General features: G+C 46.1%; 1 protein-coding gene across 10 annotated transcripts in view; it reads left to right on the forward strand.

Annotated features, from left to right (window-relative positions):
• The window catches only part of CFAP20DC (CFAP20 domain containing), a 352,715-nt gene that overhangs the window by 277,619 nt on the left and 53,216 nt on the right, over positions 1 to 21,880 (forward strand). Inside the window, exon 17 of one of the 10 annotated variants that reach the window (XM_060308459.2) lies at positions 10,666 to 10,758. The exons of 8 other annotated variants lie outside the window; for them this stretch is intronic. In XM_060308459.2, coding sequence (XP_060164442.1) covers positions 10,666 to 10,724 — 59 coding nt within the window. In that variant the 3' untranslated portion in view covers positions 10,725 to 10,758. Of the gene's footprint in view, positions 1 to 10,665; positions 10,759 to 14,184; positions 14,704 to 21,880 lie in introns of those variants that run through there. One more of the 10 variants, XM_060308461.2, reaches the window with a different exon arrangement.

The following is a 21,880-nucleotide window of genomic DNA, read 5'->3' on the forward strand; positions in this document are numbered from 1 at the left end:
TATTCCTTTCTCTCACACTCCACTTTGAGACTGTCAGGAAATCCTACAGACTTTACCCTCAATATATTCAAAATCTGACTGCTTCTCACCAAGCTCATCATTGTCACCCTGGACCAGTACCAGTGTCCTGTCTCATGGTCTCATTGCAGTAGCCTACTCACTGCTCTGCCCGCTTCCCCCATCGCCCCGGCAACCACCACCAATCTATTTCCAACACAGCAGCCAGAGTGAACCCTTAAAAACAACATATCAGGTCACTCATCTGCTCAAAACCTTCTAACAAATTTCAGCTTCTAATAATAGTTGGAACTAATTTGTTATAGATCAAGACTCTCACTGGGAACAACTGAAAAGCCCCCAGGAAAAAAAAAAACTTAGTTAATTTGGGCTGCTATAACTGAATACCATAGACCAGGTGGCTTAAACAAACATTTATTTCTCACAGTTCTAGAAGCTGGAATTCCAAGATCAAGATATTGGTAGATTCAGTGTCTGGTGAGGGCCCTCTTCTAAGCCCATTTGGCTTCACTGGTGGCTTGTTCCAAATATTTAAAAGGAAGAAAGAATATTAATCTTGTGTATACTCTTCCAAGAAATAAAAAGGAACACTTTCTAACTTTATTATGAGGGCAGCATAACCTTGACCTAACCCATGCAAAACCTTCAAGACAGATACCTGGTATTCTTTATATGTTTCATAAACGTGCTACTTTGAACTTAGCCTACTTACCAGAATAATCAGTGGCTTTGACCATTTAACCTCACTTCTTACTTTCTGATTATGCAGCTACGTGCTCATCAAGTTGCAATAACTTGATGCAGTCACTAGTGCTATTCACAAATATTCTGGCTCTCTCCGTACGCTGCATTCTGCTGCCTGCCCTCGGCTGCCCACTGGAAGTGAAGTATGGCTGCAAGATTTGCTTTAGCCCATAAAATGTGAGCAGAAGTGATGTGTGTCACTTCTAGGTGGGAGATTAGAGCTGGCATACTTGGCCACTTGCTTCTTCCCTCTTCCCGGCAACTGCAACATTCAAGGTGCTGGTTTCTCCAGCATCCTGGCTCCTGGAATGAGGAGGATAAAAATGGCCATGGGAAACACAAGCCCAATAGGTCCCAGTCAAGAGCAGCATGTCTTCAAAAGAACTGTGAATGTACCTGTGGGCACATGAAGCTGATCAAAATCAAATAGGTAAGAAGCCAATTAAGTTTTTAAGAGGGTTGTATAGCCGGAGAAAGCATGAGCGTGGAATAAAAACGTTTATGACTGTTGAAGATTTAAAACCACTCTCTGAGCTCCAGTCTTCCTCAGACAGGAAGCAGGTTGAGAAAGCTGTTTGGCCCCCGAGGAGACATGGCCTCCAATGCGTACTTCAGAGGTGGCCAAGGAAATTAAAGGTAAAGGAAAACCTCCCAGAGGATGGAGCCAGATGGACTGGGGAGCAGCAGAATCCAGACCTAATGAAGGAATATCGCCCACTCCCAGGACAGGTGCTGGCCCTCTACCATCGGCCAGCAAAATTCAGAATTGCCATGGTCTAGCAGCTGCTCCACCATCGTGGCACTTATTCTGTCCCTCTTCCACCACTGTATTCTGGGTGTCGTATAAAACTTTTAAATTCATAGATCTCTGGATTAACAGAAGCCAGTTCAGACCTGAGGTAGAGACCATGCCCGTTATCCCAAGGTCCTGCTGTTTAAGCTGGACACCGTGATAGGATGAGACTTGGGGAATGTCTTCCGTGGGGAGAGGGGGAGTGTATTTTGCCTGCAGGTTGGAGTATGGACCAAACATTTGTTGAGCAGAAGGGTGGACTGTGGTTGTCACTAATGCAGCTCACCAATATTTCCAGCTCTTTACCGCCCAGAATGGAAGGGCTGCACTTTCTGTCCCCCCTGGGGTTAGGGGGCACCGAATCATCTCTTCTGATTGACGAGTTGCGAGTGGACGTGATGGGTCACTTTCCCACTTGGCATTTTTCTTGCTTTCCTAGCATGGAGATCTGCATCGCTCTGTCAGCCTGGGTCCTTGAGAGACTATGAACATGAAGTGAGGGCAAGAAATAAGCCTTCATTGTTTTGAGCTTAGAGTTGAGGGTTGTTTCTGCAGCATAACCTGGTTCTCACTGAGACACTGTTGGAACCAAGAATCTCATCTCTGGAGAAATTCCAGTTATTTACCTTATACAGTTATTCTTCTGAAGGCGTCATGTGCCTTCCTCAGTGAATCCTGAGGCTAAAATGGTATTGAAATCCTCAGATCCCAACCCAAACCCCTAATCAGTGACTCCCTCCCTAACTCTCAAAATCAGCTAAGGAACTTTCATTGATCTGCGCTCCTGATGAATAAAAGAAGTTGTGGACATTGCAGAAAGAAAAGTCTCTCTTTGTGTCTATGATAAAAATATAGATACCAACAACAACAAAAATATATAGAGATAGATAACTATGTTTTAGTCTGAAAGTGGTGAATTTAAAGCAATTATTTGGACTTCTAAGAGTGCTAGAACCTTCCAAACTACAACTGGCATAATTGTCATTGATAATAATATACATGCTTAATAGTTCTGTAGTCCCCTCCAGGATAACAATAGCAGAACCCCTGGTCCTCTCACCCCATCAAAATGTGGCCTAGCTCTTCCTGGGACTCCCTGAATGCGGCTTACAGGCTCCACAAACCAGCTCAGTTGGCTGCTTGCTGGAGTTGATCCCCAGATCCCATCCATTGCTGCTCCCAGGCTTTTAGTTACTATTCTCACCACCTGCAGGCCAACAAATGAGGTTTGGGGGAGCTCCCAGACCTGAGCAGACCCCCTTGGGGAAGAGGAAGAGCTTCCTGACCCCCATAGCCCACCCTGACAACCCCCCAGGCCTCTCCACATCAGGGAGCACCTCCTCTCAAAGGGATTAAACCACAGCTTCCTGCACCAAAGAGTTTGTAGCTGTGCTACTTCCCCAAGCCCAGTGACTGTCTGCCCTATATCCACATTAGATACCCCAGAACAACAACAAAAATGGTGCTTCAGAGCCTGTCTCTCCCATTAGATGTCACCAGCATTTCTTTTGGCTGTAGCCGTCCCTTCTCATAAAACAGGGTTCTCATTAAAGTCTACCCCACTCCGCTACCTTAACCATAATGAAAACGAACAGTCATTGAGAATACCACGGACCAGGCATTACTTGCATTATTTAACCCTCGCGCTAACCCTAAGGGGACAATACCACTTACACCCCACTTGGAAAATGCAAAAACTGAGGACCAGAGACAGAATGGGATCGGCCCAAGGTCACCCAGCTAATGGGGGGCAGAGACCTGCCTGTCACCACAGTCCAATCCTTACCATGGCTCACATCCTATCAAGCAAACAGGACCATAGAATTAATTGCTACTTATCAATACCCACTTTAATCACCAATTTAGGTGCAAGAATGCTCCCCCAATTTAAAGTCAGAAAAGTTTACAAAAAAGAAGGAAAAGGTTCTTGTGAAGAGAGAACCCAAGTACCAGCTTATGTGTTCTTTCACATGATAACTGTTGAAAGCAGAAAGCTATTTCCATTCCATGAGTTAAGTTTTTCCATTAAAAAGTATGATATTGGATGATTGTGCATTTTGTGTGTGTGAAAGAGAGGGGGAAAGCCTTTACCTATCTAAAATTGCAAATGTCGGTACAAAGCGTTGCATATTTATTAACCCATCTGGCGCTACAGCATTAAATGGAGAGAAGTCTTACTATAAGCAATTTATTCACAGTTACAGCTTTACCACCTGATGTGAAAAATGACAACACCCAGTAAACATTTATTATTGTTCTAAGTAATTTCGATTTTCAATTTAATTCATAACATTTGTTTGTTTGTTTGCAGTACGCGGGCCTCTCACTGCCGTGGCCTCTCTCGTTGCGGAGCACGGGCTCCGGACACGCGGGCTCAGCGGCCATGGCTCACGGGGCCAGCCGCTCCGCGGCATGTGGGATCTTCCCGGACCGGGGCACGAACCCATGTCCCCTGCCTCGGCAGGCGGACTCTCAACCACTGCGCCACCAGGGAAGCCCCGAATTCATAACATTTTTAAAGACCACAAAAGCGAACATTTGCTTAGCATTGGGTTTTGTTTCCATATTTCAGTTGAAAGGAACAATCACTAGTGTTTGAGGTGATCAAGAAGAGTCTCTCACCAGCATGTGTTTTAGGGAGCGCAGCGGTTTGAGGGTTTAGACACCTGATTACATGGTGACGAACGTGACAACGAACGTGGCAGCTGCACCTCACCAAACTTGACCCAGTAGAAATTCGAAAGTTGAGTTGAAATCAGAACCCCTGGTATATCCAGGGCCCTCCTGGGAGGAGCTGCTGTATTTTGCTAACACTGAATCCAACGGAGACTGTTTACCTCTCTTGGCAAAATAACAACAGTGTGCAGCAGCTGGAGGATCTTTCAAAAACAACTGATTCCAAACAAACAATTAAATCAGGACTCGGGCAGACAGTCACAGCCAGTGTGTGACTTTCACACCTGGAGAAAGGTAAGAAAGAGCTCTGAGAGAGTGGCCTGTTTACTCAATGTCCCCTGCTGCCTTGGCCCTGCCCGAAATGGGAGGGGTGGGCTTTTGAGTTGGAGATGATCTCTCTCAGGTCGTCTGCCCCATCACAAAGCAGAATTAGAGTCCTCTGAGCAGAACCTCTGAGTTCCAGTCTGACCTTAGGTGTCCAGGGAGCTGTAGCTGCCGCCCCACTGCCCTTGGCAAAATTGCCTGCCATGTGTCCCTGGACATGTATTCTGTTTCCCTACTGCTGCGTACCAAGCTACCCCAACCCTATGTGGTATAAGACCACAGCCAGGGTACTATGCTCACGGAGTCCGTGGGTCAGAAATTCAGATGGGTCAGCTGGATAGCTTCACTCAGCTTCACAACGTCTAGGGCCTCTGGTAGAAAGGCTCAGAAGGGTGGAAGTGACCAGAAATCTGTGACTTGAATCATGTGGAGGCTTCTTCGTGCACATGTCTGGTGCCCCACGCGGGGTGACTTGAGGGCTGGGCTTTAAGTGGGACTATTTTTTTTTTTTTTAAAGAAGATGTTGGGGGTAGGAGTTTATTAATTTATTTATTTATTTTTGCTGTGTTGGGTCTTCGTTTCTGTGTGAGGGCTTTCTCTGGTTGTGGCAAGCGGGGGCCACTCTTCATCGCAGTGCGCGGGCCTCTCACTATCGCGGCCTCTCTTGTTGCGGAGCACAGGCTCCAGACGCGCAGGCTCAGTAGTTGCGGCTCACGGGCCTAGTTGCTCCGCAGCATGTGGGATCCTCCCAGACCAGGGCTTGAACCCGTGTCCCCTGCATTAGCAGGCAGATTCTCAACCACTGCGCCACCAGGGAATCTCTAAGGGGGACTCTTGACCAGAGCATCTACGTGGGACCTCTCCACATGGCTTGGGCCTTCCCAAGAGGGAACATGCAGAAAGCAAATGCTCTATGAGACCTGGATGAAAGCCGCACGGTCTTTTCTGAGCTAGTCTCACAAGTCACATGGCTCCGCTCCCACTGTATTCTGTTGGTTACAGGTCAGGCCAGCCCAGGTTCAAGGGAGCTGTGGCAAGGTCACACTGCAGAAGAGCAGGAGGGATGGGAGCTATTGTTGCAGCAATCTTAGAAAAATGCCATCAGCCACCGCATGACCAGAGCATGGCGGTCTCCACTTGGGACTCCTGCCCTGGTTCTCTGAAAGAAAAGAATTTAGAAATTAATCACGGTCCCAAGGAAAAAATCCCTTCATTCAATCAAAAAACTACTGTGTGTGTCATGGCTATTAAAGTTTATGTGATATAGTCCCACCCCCACCCCAAGACTCATCTGAGTCACATGACACCTCTCTCTCCAGCCACCCTGACCTGCCTGATGTTTCTCGTCCTTGTGTCTGGGTTCCTCTGCCCCAGGGCCTTTGCCCCTGCTTGCTCCCTCCCCTCTTCAGCATGTTAATGCTCACACATCCTTCAGATCTCAGCTTAAACATCACTTCTTTGTGAAAAACCTCCCTGAGCTCCCTGACTAGGTCAGACTCCCAGGATAGACACTCATCGCCCTAAGTACCTTATCCCGGCTGTAATTTTGTTTTAATATTTAGTATCTATCTCCTCATCTTGACTGTAAATGAGGTCAGTAACTCTGCTTTTGATGACCATTGTAACCATCCCCTCCCCCAACACACACACAATCACAGAATTCCTGGCCCAAAGAAGGTGCTTAATAAACATTTGTTGGAATAGATTTATATGGTTATTGAGCATCTCAGATCCACCTGACACTATGTGAGGGGTAGGAATACAGTAGTTACTGAGACAGTCCCACATCTGCCATCTTGGGACTCACATCTAGACAGGGAGACAGACGATAAACAAGCCTACGGGATGCATGTGTTGAAAGAAAAGGGCTCTTGGAGAGACAAGTAGGGTACTCAACCTAGCCTAGAATCTGGGAAACGTTTCTTGAGAAAATGAGATTTCCACGAAGCCCTTCTCCCGACCACACCCCCCCGCCCCCGTCCTCCTCCCAGCCAAGCAGGTCTCAGGTTCCTCCTTTCTTTAGGAGCAAATAATTAGTCCTTTGCAATTTACATTTATGATGTGTTGTGGGATGAATCAGTATAAGCCAAGGAAAAAGAAGTATAAATACACTTCTCGGTGCAAGTGGGCTGTTTAGTATGACTGTGTGCACTAATTAAGTTGTATGTAACACGGAAAGCACTTTGACATTGTTAAACTTAATGACCCCCTGCTTAAAGAGAAAAGACACATTTACAGTGAAATTATAGTCTGTGCTGTAACGCCTAGCTGGAGCAATGCCTTCCAGTAGATTGTTTCCAAACCCCTCAAAGCACCAGCTTGCAATAACAACGTGCAAGTGGCAGCACTGTCTTTAAGCCATTTCATTGTTTTCAGGAATGTTTCTTCGGCCTCTGCACACCACAGAGCTAAAAGTCAGAGCTGTTGATAAGGTGTGGAGTTATCTTACAGACTCCTGGAGCCCAGAAAGTTTTAGGTGGCCAATGAAGTCTTCAAATTCACCATCTTGGCCGTCACCTTCACACGTGAGCTCAATTAATCTTCATGACAACCCTCTAAGTTACTTTTATAGTCCTTTGCTAGATGAGGACACTGAGGCTGGAAGAGCTTAAACAACTTTATTCATTCCTCCATTCATTTCAACAAATAGGTTTTGAATGCCTGCTGTGTATTAGGCCCTGTTCTGAGCACTGGGGTGTCAACAGAGAACAAGAAAGTCAGAGCCCCTGGCCTCAGGATGCTTGCATCCTAGGGGAGCGTCCACATAAACACATGGACCACAGCACAGGGGGAAATGTACTGGAAGAGAACCAGTTACAGAGGAACTCCCAGGAAGGGGGCTTCCACTTGAGAGGAAGGTCAGGAAAGCCCCTCTGAGGAGACATACGACCAGAGATTTGAATGCTGAGGAGGGGGCATCTCTGGGGAAAGGTTTCCAGGTAGAGGAAGCAGCTGGTGTACAGCCCTAGAGACAGGGCTGCACTTAGCATGCTTAAGGGCAGGGGGAAGGCCAGAGTGATGGAGAGGGATAGTGCCCGGTGGTCTCTACTGGGACATGGACTCGATCTGGCTCCGGAGCCCATGGTCCTAACCACTGTGCTTCACAGTCTCATACCCAATAGAAATAACACAGAGAAGCCTGATCTGGTTCTTGGGGAGAGAGAAGCCAAGCCCTGAGTTCCAGCTCTTCTGGGGAGATGCGAGCTCCCAAACCATGAATGTAATGGGGGAAAGAGAGTCGGATGGAAACTGGTCCTTCAGCCCAGCCCCAATCAGGTGAGATTCCGTTTTATCAAACAGAGCTATTGGAACAAAGACACCTGAAGGATTGCAGCTGAAAAATCTGGGCAGAGCACAAGATCTTCCATGCCCGCAGGGTGGACTATTTGGTAATGCAAGTCATTATACTTTTCATTCATTCATTCATTTAAATAATATGATGAAGCATCTACTATGTGCCAAGTAGGCCCTGAATCTGGTGCACGAGATACATGCTGTCCCCACCTGCACGGAATTGACAGTGTAAGTAGGACACGGAGTCACTAGAACTCAACTCACTGGGAACATAATTTTGTCTAACTCAGGATAAAGGGGCACATGGCAAAATTAGTTTGCATCAGGAAAACAGTCAAAAAAGCAGCTTTCCCGAGAAGGGCTGGGAGCAGCTGCCCTTAGCCCGGTTTCCAACCTCATCTCGCCATCCACAGGCTGGTGACTTCAGAGGCCCCACTAGCAACTGTCAACAAAGGGAGACGGAACAGGGAGGGCACTCAAACATATTTTAAGGATTCTTCAATACAATTGTGGAAGAGACAGGAAGTCAAGTTAATCCTTGTTTAACCAGAAAATTAATCAGAACGTTGCCCTACCTCCTTGTTTATCAATTAATTGAATTTGTATTAGAAGCAATTGTACCAGGTGTACCAGCACACCCATAAAAAGAGTCATAGTTTCTAAACATTATTTCCTTGAGTAATAGGGATGATACACCATAAGTAGCAAAGCAATGTCTTTTAATCCCCATTCCCACCTCCTCTTGCCAATGCACACCCACTCGTACATACACATACACATCTAATTACTGCTCCCGAGATCCTGGCTTTCAGTATCACTATCTTGCTGAGAATGCTAAAACTCACCTGAGCCTACTGGCTTGGCTTTGCAGGTGGAAGAGACCAATATTTCTAATTAACATGATCTTTCTTAGCATACCAAGACCAGGCCAGGGATGGGACCAGAGTGTTCCCACATTGCCAGGATAGGAAGGACTGGGGATGTGACAGAAAAGAAGTAGAGTACCCACCCCTTCCGTGCAGACAATTGAGGGGGACAAAGGGAACATATAGAGCGGTCAAGGTGGGGCTTCTCCTCCGGGCCAAGGCCTCAAAATGAGGATGTGTCGTGGCAGGTGGCAGTGCCCCTGGGGCAGGGGCCTTGCCCACTTCACATTCACCGCTGTGGGTGGGATCAGCTCTCAGGCTGATCTGTCCCAATGCCGAGGCGCTAGATGTACAAGAGTGGACACAGGGTACGGACCGGAAGGTCAGGAGGCGTCAGGAGTACGATTTCAGTCATATGATGGGGTCCTGCTGTTTCCACCTTCCAACTGGTGGAAGCCAGTTGGGAATCTTGTCAGGGGCAGATGAAATTTGAACAAACTGCATACTTAAACTGAAAAGAGACCATTGAAACCATAAGAGCCTGAGATATTATTAAGTGGCTCCTTTAAGATTCATGCCTCCCCAGCAGAAGGAGGTTATGGGGAAGATCAGGCGGGTTACAGGAAATAAAGAAGTGGTATTTCCTTCCCCATCTGGGGGTAGCATTAGTGAATTTTGTAATCTCGCTACATTTCTTATCATCTCTCCCCCACTCTAGACTGTAGGATCCAAGGGCCCCCAGACCTTGGCTGTTTTGTTCAACACAGTTGATGCAGTGCCTAACAAGACCAGGCACAAAATTGGCCTTCAATTAAGTAGTGAATGAACATACGAATGAATAACTAAATGAATGCGGCCAACCTTGAATTCCTCTATAACTAATCCAAATGGGAATGGTGGAAATGAGAAGCTATGAGAAGAAAACTTATGAAGTCAGACATCAGTCATAGCCGACATTGGTTGTTCTACCCAATAACCTCCTCCCCTTCATCTTACTCACAACACTCTGGTTTGAGCAGCAGTGTTAGAATACTCCCTCCCCAGATTCCCAAGTTGCTGTAGACGACCAGTTCTGGCTAATGAGGTGTCAACTGAAGCAAAGAGAGTGGGGCTTCCAGGAAAACTGTTGTTTTCCTGATAACAAGGGACAGACTCAGCTGGCATACACCTTTCTTTCTCTTTTTATTCCCTCTTCTTCCTAACTGAAAAGCAGAAGCAATGCCTGGAGATGCCACAGCCATTTTGCAGCCATGAGGGTGAAAGTCACATGCTGAGGATATCAGAGCGCTTGACTCTTCCTTGAGCAGCTGCACCAGCCCTGGACCACAACCCCCAGAACATATTAGGGCGTGAGAAGAATAATCCTCTTTTTCTGGGTTTACAGATCCCAAACCATCCTTGGAAAGAATTCAGGGTTTTATGAACTTGAGAGGGGGAAATGCTATATCATTTTTACAAACCTCAAACTGAGATTAAGCATTCCCTTCCATTATGAATGTGGGCAACAGACTGGTGTAGTATCAGCCATGCCTGTAGACTTTGTCACTAGAAATCACAGTTGTTTTCATTCAGCATTACAGTTATTGCCTTTATCTTGATTTATCACTTACAGTTATCACTATTTTGAAATTCTGCTGGTCTGTTATTAGACTCACTGCTTGATCTAGTTATTTAATAATTAGTTTGAAAAGCACATATATTACTATATCCCAACTTTGGAGTTTTAAAAATATTTGATAACTATTTCAATTAATTGGTTTCCTTCACAGTCTTTTATTTTATTTTATTTACTTTATGCATGTAAAAACGTTCTTCCAGAGAATTCTCCTGACTGCCAAAGCAGGTTATGGTTCGAAAAAGGTTCAGAACCCCAATTTTATTGAGTTAAGCACCGTGATCAGGTTTCTTCACGAGCGCACAGTTCCTAACTGATCCCCCAATTTTCCCCAGCTGATTCATGGGCAACTCTGAGTGGTGATGATTTCTGGAACCAAGAGGAGAGACACTGATGGATCAAGAACAACTTTTGCAGCTCATTTCCCTTCGATCTTAATTTTTTCCTGGCCCTAAGCGTCCCCTGTTGAAATGCAGGTGCCCTCGAAGACACTGCAGGAAGGTACACAGTGCCTCTCCCTCCTTCACAAGTCTTCCTACTACTCACAGGACAACAGCCAGCAGATGATGTGGAAAACGGCTTCCTTCTTGTCCGTATGTGATGCCCCAGGGCCAGAAAATTTAAAAATTAATGGAGGCTTCGCCCCACCTGTGCTATCATTCTCAGGCATCACCCCCTTGCCCCGCAGCAACGGTGCAAGACTTACTGGCTGTTTCCGTGCTTTATGGTGGCTGACGTCATACCTTCCTGCTGTCGTGATTTGTACTCTGATGGTTATCCAGCTTGGCATGACCAACCTCTAGACGACCTGTCCTTCATCACAGCTGCCAATTTGCCCAGAGCCATTTGTCCAGACTGCAGCCTCTTGGCTTCTTATGACATGACTCCCGCAGGTCAACTGGGGAGCCAAAAGAAATCACATGTCACATCCACAGGGTGAGCAAAGGTCACCTCTTCTCTGTGGCAACAGAACATCTGCCCCAGGGAGACGAATTGATGATCGCTTCATCCTTTGTAATGCTGAAACTTTTTTCTTTTGTGTTTGGCCATAGAACAGAGCCAGAACCTGAAAAGGAAAAGTCAGAAGATCTCAGACACCAATGGGAAGCCTGGCTTTGGCAGTGGCTGGTTGGCATGGGACCCTGGTAGAGTTAAGGTCATCTGCTGCCCCCAGCCTGGGATCTCAAGACATACGCTGCTTTCATGCTTCTTAAGGGCACAGAGTCCACTGAGTGTTCCTCTCAGAGGCTTCCTGGGCTTGGTATGGTATTTTGCACCTGGTATTAGACTATGAACCTATTAGCTATCTGTTGCTGTGTAACAAATTACCCCAAAACTTGGTAGCTTAAAATAGTAAACATTCTTATGGTCAGGAACTCAGGCACAGCTTAGCTAAGGGCCTTTGCTTCACAAGGCTACAATCAAGGTGTCAGCTGGAACTATGGTCTCATCTTAAGTCTTATCTTAAAGCTGGACTGAGGGAAGATCTGCTTCCACACTCACGTGACTGTTGGCAGGATTTTGTTTTTGTTTGTTTGGTTTTTTTTGCTGTACGCGGGCCTCTCGCTGCCGTGGCCTCTCCCATTGCGGAGCACAGGCTCCGGACACGCAGGCCCAGCAGCCACGGCCCACGGGCTCAGCCGCTCCACAGCATGTGGGATCCTCCCAGACCGGGGCACAAACCCGTGTCCCCCGCATTGGCAGGCAGACTCCCAACCACTGCGCCACCAGGGAAGCCCCTGTTGGCAGGATTTAGTTGCTCGTGAGCCATTGGACTGAGGTCCTCATTTCTTCACTGGCTATCAGCTGGTTCCTGGCCACATGGGTCTCTTCACAGGACAGCTCACAATGTGGCAGCCAGCTTCTAACAGAGAGAGCAAGTGACAGAGCAGTAGAGGGTGACAAGGTAGAAGCCAGATCTGCAAAGTGACATTCCTCCACTCTTGTTGCATTCTGTGCATCAGAAGCAAGCCACTGGGTCCAGATCACCCTCAAGAGGAGGGGATTACACAGAGCATGAGCGCCAGGGAGCAAGGGTCACTGGGAGCCATCCAAGAAACTGTCCACCACAACAGGGAGTTTGGGGAAACTGTTCATATTTTATGAATGCATTGCATTTTTTTTTTTTTTTTTTGACTGTGTTGGGTCTTCGTTTCAGTGTGCGGGCTTCTCCTTGTGGTGGCTTCTCTTGTTGAGGAGCACAGGCTCTAGACACGTGGGCTTCAGTAGTTGTGGCTCGAGGGCTCAGTACTTGTGGCTCCCAGGCCCTAGAGTGCAGGCTCAGTAGTTGTGGTGGGTGCACGAGCTCAGTTGCTCCGCAGCATGTGGGATCTTCCCAGACCAGGGCTTGAACCTATGTCCCCTGTATTGGCAAGAGGATTCTTAACCACTGCACCACCAGGGAAGTCCCCTGCATTGCATTTCTGAACCCCATTTTTTGTGCTTCTATATTCAAATTGCATGCATACAGTTGCCTAACACTAGTGTTTCTTAACCTGAAATCCATGAGCACTGGGGGAAGGTTCTAGGCATCTCCTGAAATTGTGAGTCAAATGTCGTCTATAAGTAGATTTTGCCGGGAAGAGGATCTGTAGTTTTCTTTACATTCCCAAGTGGGATCAAGAATCCAAAAAATAGGGCCACTCCCTGTAACCTTCGTGAGACACCTGTGTTCCCAAAATGCTATCAGATGCTACTGAAGGGCCAACAGAGGAAATGGCCACATAGCAGGTCAGAGCTGGTGGGACTTGGCCACCCTGCTCAGGGCCATCTCATCCAACAGGTAGAGAAGCAGAGGCCTGTGGAGGGGAGGGGGGTAGGTGAAGGCACTGGGCTAGGGTCCCAGGGGTCCTGACAGGTTTGGAGGCCGTTCCATTTTCACCAGGCTGCTCTTAGTGCTACCCGATCCCACTAAGGAGTGGCACCATGTGTTAGGCGGCCATCGGACAAGCGGATTTTTGCCAGCAAGCTGGTATTAATGTTGCTTCAACACGGCGGCCTTACATGAAAAATCCACTCGCAACTCTTTGCTTACACTTTACATTGTTTTTCCTTCAATTTGCTTGACAAACCTTACTTTTTATTTATAACAGCCATTCACACTCCATCGGACAGGAAATGAAGAGCAGCCACGCAAAAACTCATCCTGTTCACTTTAGGGAGAAAGAGGGGCGGCAGGTGGCTGCTGGGGTCCTTGATGAAGCCGCTTTGGCAAAGGCAGTCCCTCTCATCAAACCAGGTGCGGGGCTTCCCTGGTGGCGCAGTGGTTGAGAGTCCGCTTGCCGATGCAGGGGACACGGGTTCGTGCCCCTGTCCGGGAAGATCCCACATGCCGCGGAGCGGCTGGGCCCGTGAGCCATGGCCGCTGAGCCTGCACGTCCAGAGCCTGTGCTCCGCAACGGGAGAGGCCACAACAGTGAGAGGCCCATGTACCGCAAAAAAAAAAAAAAAAAACCAGGTGCGTGGCTGAATCACCCCGGTCAAGAGTGTGTCTGGCTTTGACTATGCCCTCCGCATACTTAAGATACGTGGCCGTGGGTGAGTCACTTAACCTCCCTGGGCCTCAGTTTCCCTGTCTGCAAAATGAGTATAACAGTTGGACCCCACTTTGCCCCAGGGCAGTGGGGAGTATTAGATCAGGTAGTAGGTATGAAGCACTCAGCCCAGCATGTGGCCCAGAGTAAGCCCTGGAAACACAGGGACTGGCAATGTCCTTCCCCTTTCTGGATTTCTAAAGGCTCAGGAGCCTGGGCGAGACCAAGATCAAGAGCCTGGTGAGGAGAAGAGAACACCTGTTTTTTTCACTCCAGAGTCTGAACTTGTAACCAGTGACATATACCAGAGTATGAGTGGAAAGCCCTGGAGCCCGGGGACGCTGGTTTGAGTCTCTTCTCGCCCACACCCAGTCATGACTCTGACCACGCACTGCACCCTCAAGGCCTCACGTGAGCAGGACCGGCTTGTTCACAGATGCTGGGAGCCACACACCTGCGGCCCGCCGCCTCCACATCCACCTGCAGCAAATGCTGCTCATCAGTGGGGGCACGTGGGACGGACCCGTGAGCAGGAGCCGCTCTCCTGCCTCTCCCAGTTCAAGAGACACCTCGGGACAGAAAGGACAGCATAATCAAACCCCCTGGCAAACGTGCTTCTGACTGACCTTCTGGAAAACACAGGTGATATTTACAAGGAGACAGTCCTCACCCATGAAGGGCTTTCAGCAGGATGTACCTGAGGTGTCTGGGTTCCTTATGGCAAACAAATGTGGAATCTGTGGATTTATGGGGCTTGGCCTCCTGGAAGATGTCACTACCCTTTGAACTTACCGGAGTATAACACGGAAATGCTTCGTGACCGGAACGGCTCCCTAACCGGTAAGTGTTGCCCCAACTGGCATTGCTTAGAGAGTTCGTTCGTTTAATCTGGAAGAGGAGAATTACTGTAGCAAGAGGGGATCTGGGGATGACACCGGTGGTCCCCGGCCTCTCCTGGCTCCGCTCGTACCTGGTGAGAACTTATGTTCTGAAAATTGTCGGTGAATTTGGATACTGGGTAAACTGGGTAAGACCTCTGGTGCTCTGAGTCACGTTCGGCATTCCCGTCTTTAGTGTTAGCTCAGCACCCTAGGGCTAAAGAGAGTTTGTCAAGGCTGTCAAGACGGTGATCTTGGGGTCGGGGCCCTTGTGTCTCTGGGGCGTCGGACCTGACCGTAGTAAGTGCTCAGCAATCATTCCCTGAATGAGTGTTGGTTATTTCATCCTAGGAGTTGACTTTTAGGCCCCTGACTGTTCCACAGAAGCACTCAGCGATTCGCCTCACATAAGGAAGCAGGGGAAGCACTGGGCAAGGGGGAGAAATCACGCAGAACGCTGAGTATTTCCTCAAACCCATTTTGCAAACTGTAAGCCACCACCCAGAACCCGTAGCCAATGTGACGGGGAGATCTGGCTGGTGCCGAAAGCCCTTCTAAAGCAGTCCCAGCGCTCAATAGATTTCTTCCCTGCCCCTGCAATGAGTAATCCATGAATTAGCAAGGATTGACATTGGTGAACAAAGCCATTACAATCCATCAGGTTGAACTTGAGAATTCTGTGGAAATGACCAATTTTTTTTATCATTCAGATTTTTATTAAAATAATAGACATGTAGACATTTTTTGTAAAACAAACCAAAACCTTCACGAATCTTCACCAGATCTTCCCCTTGAGCAGGGTCTAAGCAGTAATCACACTAGTGGATCCATCAGACCACAGGCCTGACCTCTTCACAAATAAATCAACATCAGGGGAATAATATGACCATCCTGAAGGGTGAAGTCTGACCCAGCTTGTCTACGTAGCTAAAGTGCTCTCAAGGTTACCACTTATATTCCAAAATAGTAACAATAATAATAGCTGACAATTACTGAATGCTTATATAAACTTTACATGTGCCTTGAATCTTAGTAACAACCCTGTGAGGCTGGTTCTATTGTTAGGCCCTTTTTAGAGATGAGAAAACTGAGGCTTTGCAGAGGTTAAGTGTTTTGCTCCAAGTCCGAGAGCTAGGAAGTGGTAGATCTAGCATTTATAAAATGACAGCTAGAATCAAGGTAAAATAAATGAAAAGTTAAAACACAACTAATTTAATTGCAGGTAACATCTTTAGCATAGAAATCTGGCTCAAAGCATGTGAAGAAGGTGGAATTCCCCTGAAAAAAAAAAATAGGCCTATAAACTACAGGTTTTTGTTGTTGTTGAAGTATAGTTGATTTACAATGTTGTCTTTGTTTCAGGTGTACAGCAGAGTTATTCTATAACTGAATATAAATGTATAATATAATATATATTATATAAAATATAAATGTATAAATGAATATACATATATTCATTCTTTTTCAGATTCTTTTCCCGTTTAGGTTATTACAGAATATTGAGTAGAATTATTCCCTGTCCTATACAGTAGGTCCTTGCTGGTTATCTATTTTATATATAGTAGCGTGTGTATGTTAATCCCAAACTGCTAATTTATCCCTCCCCACCCCCACCATGCTTCCCCTTTGGTAACCATAAGTTTGTTTTTGAAATCTGTGAGTCTATTTCTTTTTTGTAAATAAGTTCATTTATATTATTTTTTTAAATTAGATTCCACTTATGAGTGATATCATATGATATTTGTCTTTCTCTGTCTGACTTCACTTAGTATGATAGTCTCTAGGTCCATCCATGTTGCTGCAAATGGCGTTCTTTCTTTCTGTTTTGTGGCTGAGTAATATTCCATTATATGTATGTACCACATCTTCTTTATCCATTACTCTTGTCGATGGACCTTTAGGATGTTTCCATGTCTTGGCTATTGTAAATAGTGCTGCTATGAATATTGGGTTGCACGTATCTTGTCGAATTATGGTTTTCTCTGGATATGTGCCCAGGAGTGGGATTGCTGGATCATACAGTAGTTCTATTTTTAGTTTTTTAAGGAACATCTGTACTGTTCTCCATAGTGGCTGTATCAATTTACATTCCCACCAACAGTGCAACAGGGTTCCCTTTTCTCCACACCCTCTCCAGCATTTATTGTTTGTAGACTTTTTGATGGTGGCCATTCTGACCAGTGTGAGGTGATACCTCATTGTAGTTTTGATTTGCATTTCTCTGATAATTACCAATGTCGAGCATCTTTTCATGTGCTTTTGGGAAATGGCCAATTTTTGATGCATGTGAGCCTCACAGAAATGGAACTTCTATTAAGAAAAGGTCACCAAACTTCTCCTATTAAGGAAAGATACTGAATACCATTCCTTTTCCCTAATGCAAACTAAAAGTTAACATGGGATTTTTTTTCAAGAATCATAAATGGTAAAGAAAACACAGCAGGCTTTGTCAGCCCATTTATCTGGGGTCTACACATTTTTAAAGCAGAAGAAGAAAACACCGAACATGTGGCAAAGAGAGAGGAGGCGCAGAAAAAATGAAATTTAACATTTATTGGAAAATAATTTTCCTCAGCCTTATAATAATCCATTAACCCCAGAATAAACCCAAAGTTAATGGTTATTATCATTAGGCAGCAACGTCTCACATTTTCCAAGGCAAACAAAACCATCATTAAAAACAATGGTGTCGGGGCTTCCCTGGTGGCGCAGTAGTTGGGAGTCCGCCTGCCGATGCAGGGGACGCGGGTTTGTGCCCCGGTCCGGGAGGATCCCACATGCCGCGGAGCGGCTGGGCCCGTGAGCCATGGCCGCTGAGCCTGCGCGTCCGGAGCCTGTGCTCCGCAACGGGAGAGGCCACAACAGTGAGAGGCCCGCGTACCGCAAAAAAAGAAAAAAAAAAAAAATAGAATGGTGTCTCCTTAAAATTGCTTTAATGCTTATTTTTGGCTAAATAAAATCCATTACCCAGAGAAGGAAATGCCAGTGTTAACTACAAGACTGCTCTTCAGTACAGGGCCTGGGTGGCGTCACACACCTCTTTTAAGAAGAGAAAAGCCCTGAAACTGAATTACTGCTTGGAGATTTTGTGTGGAGTAGGGCATTGGGAAAGGACCTTGTCAGATCATATTCTGTGTGTTTTACAAGGCATCGCCTAGTATACGTTTAAATCTCACAAATTTTACGCTGGGGCACCAAAGGCTCAGGGCTGTGAGCGCTGAGGTGTTAGAGGACAGAGATACAGTGAAATAAATGCTGTCTTTTCTGTCTCTGTCATAATTCTCTCAGCTTATAAACTAACACTACAAAAAGAGATTGTGTGTATGTGACAGAGAGACAGACACAGAGACACAGGGACACACAGAGACAGGGACAGAGAGGAGAGAGAGCAAGGAAGGCAGGAAGGGGAGAGACAGAAAGAGAGAGAACAGCCATCACTTGGAAGATAAGAGTTGAAAGGAAGGCCTGCTTTATTTGTTAGTTAATTATCTAGATCAGAGTTTCTCAATCTTGACACAATTGACATTTGGGCCAGACAGTTCTTTGTCAGGGGGTGGCTATGGGGCTGTCCTGTGCCTTGTAGGAGGCTTAGCCACATCCCTGACCTTTACCTCCTAGAGAAATAGCGGTCACATCACCTGCTTCCCAGTTGTGCTAACCAAAAATGTCTGCAGACTTTGCCAAATGTCCCCAGGGGACAAAATCACCTGTATTGAGAACCACTGATCTAGAGCCAAGATTGGGCCCTCAGGGGTTATCACTGGGTTAGGGACACAAGGAGTAGGAAGGACCCAGTGTCTCCGGTGTTCTATGTAGCTGGCTGCATGTTCAGTGTCTACCCAGGAAGGAATCTGCTCAGGGCAGTAAATCTGACCTGCAGCTACAGGAAACAAAATGCGGTTTCCAGAATCTTTCTACCTGTGCCGTCATCAAAATTAACTGTTAATGTGCTCTAAGACTATCCTCACGCCCTGCCCACAAAAGGAGATTCAGACTTGGCCCAAAGTATTAGTCAGAGTTCTCTAGAAAAAGAGAACCAACAAGAAGCATGTATAGAGAGAGGGAGAGGTTTATTACAAGGAGTTGAATGATGCATCTGCAGAGGCTTGGTAAGTTCAAAACTTGCAGCGTGTATTGGCAGGCTAGAGACTCAGGGAAGAGTTGCAGTTCAAGTCCAAAGGCAGTCTGCTGGCAGAATTCCTTCCTGCTCAGAGGATGTTCAGCTTTATTCTATGAAGGCCTTCAATTGATTAGATGAGGCCCACCCACATGAAAGAGGATAATCTGTTTCTACCGAAACACACATTTCTGTGTGTGGTTGTTGATGCTCCTGCAGCTTCACCTTGTGAACCACCTGAGAACCCGGTAATGCAATGATGACGGCAGAGGAGAAAAGAACCAGGGTCTATAACGATGTCTTTGAGCCCCCAAGAATCATCCTTCTTGGACTTCTTGCTAATTGAGACACTAATTATTTTTAAGCCAGGTGAGCCTGTATTTTGTTGTTGTTGTTGTTACTCATAGCTCATGTCATTTGGTCTGCAACAACAGAGAAAATATACTTCTGCGACCTAAGAAAGTAGATAATCTAAGAGAAATCTGATGATGACGGTGATGATGATGATGGAGATAGTGATGTGGTGATGGTGCTGCTTTTGCTGGTGATAACGATGGGGGCGCTGGTGGTGATGATGCTGCTGATGTGGCAGTAGCTATGGTGATGATGATGATGGTGGTGATGGTGGCAATGGTGATAATGGTAAAGCTGGTGATAATGATGGGAATGGTGATGCTGAGGTTAACAGCTATCACTTGTTGAATGCTTCCGTTGTACCAGATCTACTTCTTCTGACCAGGTCTCTCAATTGCTTGGGTTGATATAAAGAGAAAATGGGATAACAGATGCAAAAGCTTCTTAAAAGGATTAAACCATCATTGCATTAATAATCCATTTATGAAACACTATACCCTACAGTATGCTAAGTGCTTTAAGCAGATATTTTCTCACCACAGTCCTATAATAAAGAGTCAGACTCCATTTTTTATGTTTGACCACTGACAGCTTTCAAGCCCCCACCATTCCCGTTTCCCTTTGTCCCCCTCTGGGCAAGCCAATAAGAAAGCCCAGACACTCCCATCTGCAACAATTTTGGGTTGGGGGAGGCTGGTCATGCCCTCCCCACAGGGCACCCACAAAGTAAACCCTGTGAGATAGGGAGTCTGATTATTCCCATTCTATTGATGAAGAAACAGAGGCCCACATAGCTAGTATATAGCAAAGATAAGATGGTGTCTGACTCCAGAACCTGAGCTTCTGATCAACAAGGCTATATTTTCTCCACTTCTGGGAGTGTTTCAAAAGATGGAACAGAATAATCACTGTGGAAGATGCTTGGAAAATAGCATTTGTTCACTTATTCTTCCAAACATTCAACAAGTAACTAATTGTGCCTCTGCTACATACCAAGCTGGGGCTAGGTTTGGGGGGACAGACACTTGGACAATCAGAGGCCCTTTGATCCAACAAGAACCAAATACTTTTCTGAATGAGGTTATAAGATCCTGGGGAAGGTAGAGGTCAACCTGTGGAAGATGCTCATTTGGCCAAAATGGGCAAGTAGATTGAGAATGAAAGATGAGGGATGGGCCATAGAAAGATAACTACAAACCCAGCAAGCATGAGGCTCTTTGCTAGAGCAGGACACACAACCTGGACCGGGGACGAAACTCATGTTAATGAATCGTTATTACCTAATATTGCTGATGAGACAGTCACAGTGACCCTCAGCACCGTAGCTTGAATTGAGAGATGGCCTTGCTACTGTAATTAATGAAACGGTTTCATTTATAAATCAAACACTCATATTAAAAATTCAGAGGGTGGCAATCAATATTTTTCTGCTCCTGCTACATTCATCTAATTTTCTGTAATAGATGGCATTAGAAGATGATTATTAGTAAATTAACAGAATATCCAGTTGAAACACTTCGTGAGAGTGTTTGCCATTTCGGAGGGCTTGTTAATGGAAAATACAAGCCTTGGTTGGATCCTAAGGACGGTGCAGTAATCGACTCCTCATTGAGCAATGGAGAGCTTCCCTTTGAATAGCATGATGACAAATCAACCAGAGCTATTTAGAGAATTAGTAAATGTCTTGAAATACTTTTTTTCTTTTTGAAAGACAAAATGGGTCAGGTCTTGCTTCTTCCCACCTCTGAAGCCTGGGGCCGGTGTTGACCTTGGTCAAGCCAAATGGATGCTGTTTCCCAAGATTTTGAATCTTAAGGCTGTGAAGTCAGGACAGGAGGAGCCCTGGAAGGTGTGTTATCACAGTGACCATAGTGCACACTGACCACATTGCCCCTACTGCCTGGCCCTTCAGAAAGCCCTTAGTTCTCACCCATCTCCTAAGCTTGGTTTTCAAACCACTTCTCCATTCTGAGAACTCTGATGTCCTTCTAATCCATTCCCTTATGCTGAAGATGGCGAGTCCGTTTCTTGCTGGCAACCGGGAATTTTGACTGAGACATAAATAACCCGAAGGAAGAAGTAAGTTGTGCATTAATCAAGTTTCCTGCCCCGGTTAGGCTCTCTGTGTAAGGTAGGAAGAGCTTGCTTTTAGAAATACGGGCGAAGGCAGCAGGAAGCTATCTATTTAGCTTTGATAAATGTGGGGAGTGTGGTTTGGAGGGCACCCGTCTCCATCTGAAATGGGAACAGAAAGAATTATGACCAGAGAGAGGGACGGGAGAGGGGAGTCAATCCATTTAAGCAGAGCAGGTGAAATGAAGTCATTAACCAACAAACAGACAAAGGACAGAAGTGTGCTATTCAGGTTAGTATGATTACTTGGAACCCCTACTTAAAAGAATGATTAGGATGAATGGTAATTATGCACATCTGGTCGTGAATCAAGGTGATACTTCTTCCTGGGCTTGTGTGTCTGGTTTCTGAAACTGTGCTCCTGGGATACGCTTCTCTTGCAGGGCTCCCTCTACAGAGATCCTAAGCAAACTGATGGCACACAGTAGGTGCTCAATAAATGCCCGTTGAAAGAATGAGCAAATTGTGACCCCGGTATTATGCCACTTCTTGTGGAAAGGAAGAGTGGTACAGCCTCTAGAAAATGATCACTCAG

Source organism: Globicephala melas, chromosome 11, assembly GCF_963455315.2.
Source record: "Globicephala melas chromosome 11, mGloMel1.2, whole genome shotgun sequence".
Lineage (NCBI taxonomy): Eukaryota > Metazoa > Chordata > Mammalia > Artiodactyla > Delphinidae > Globicephala > Globicephala melas.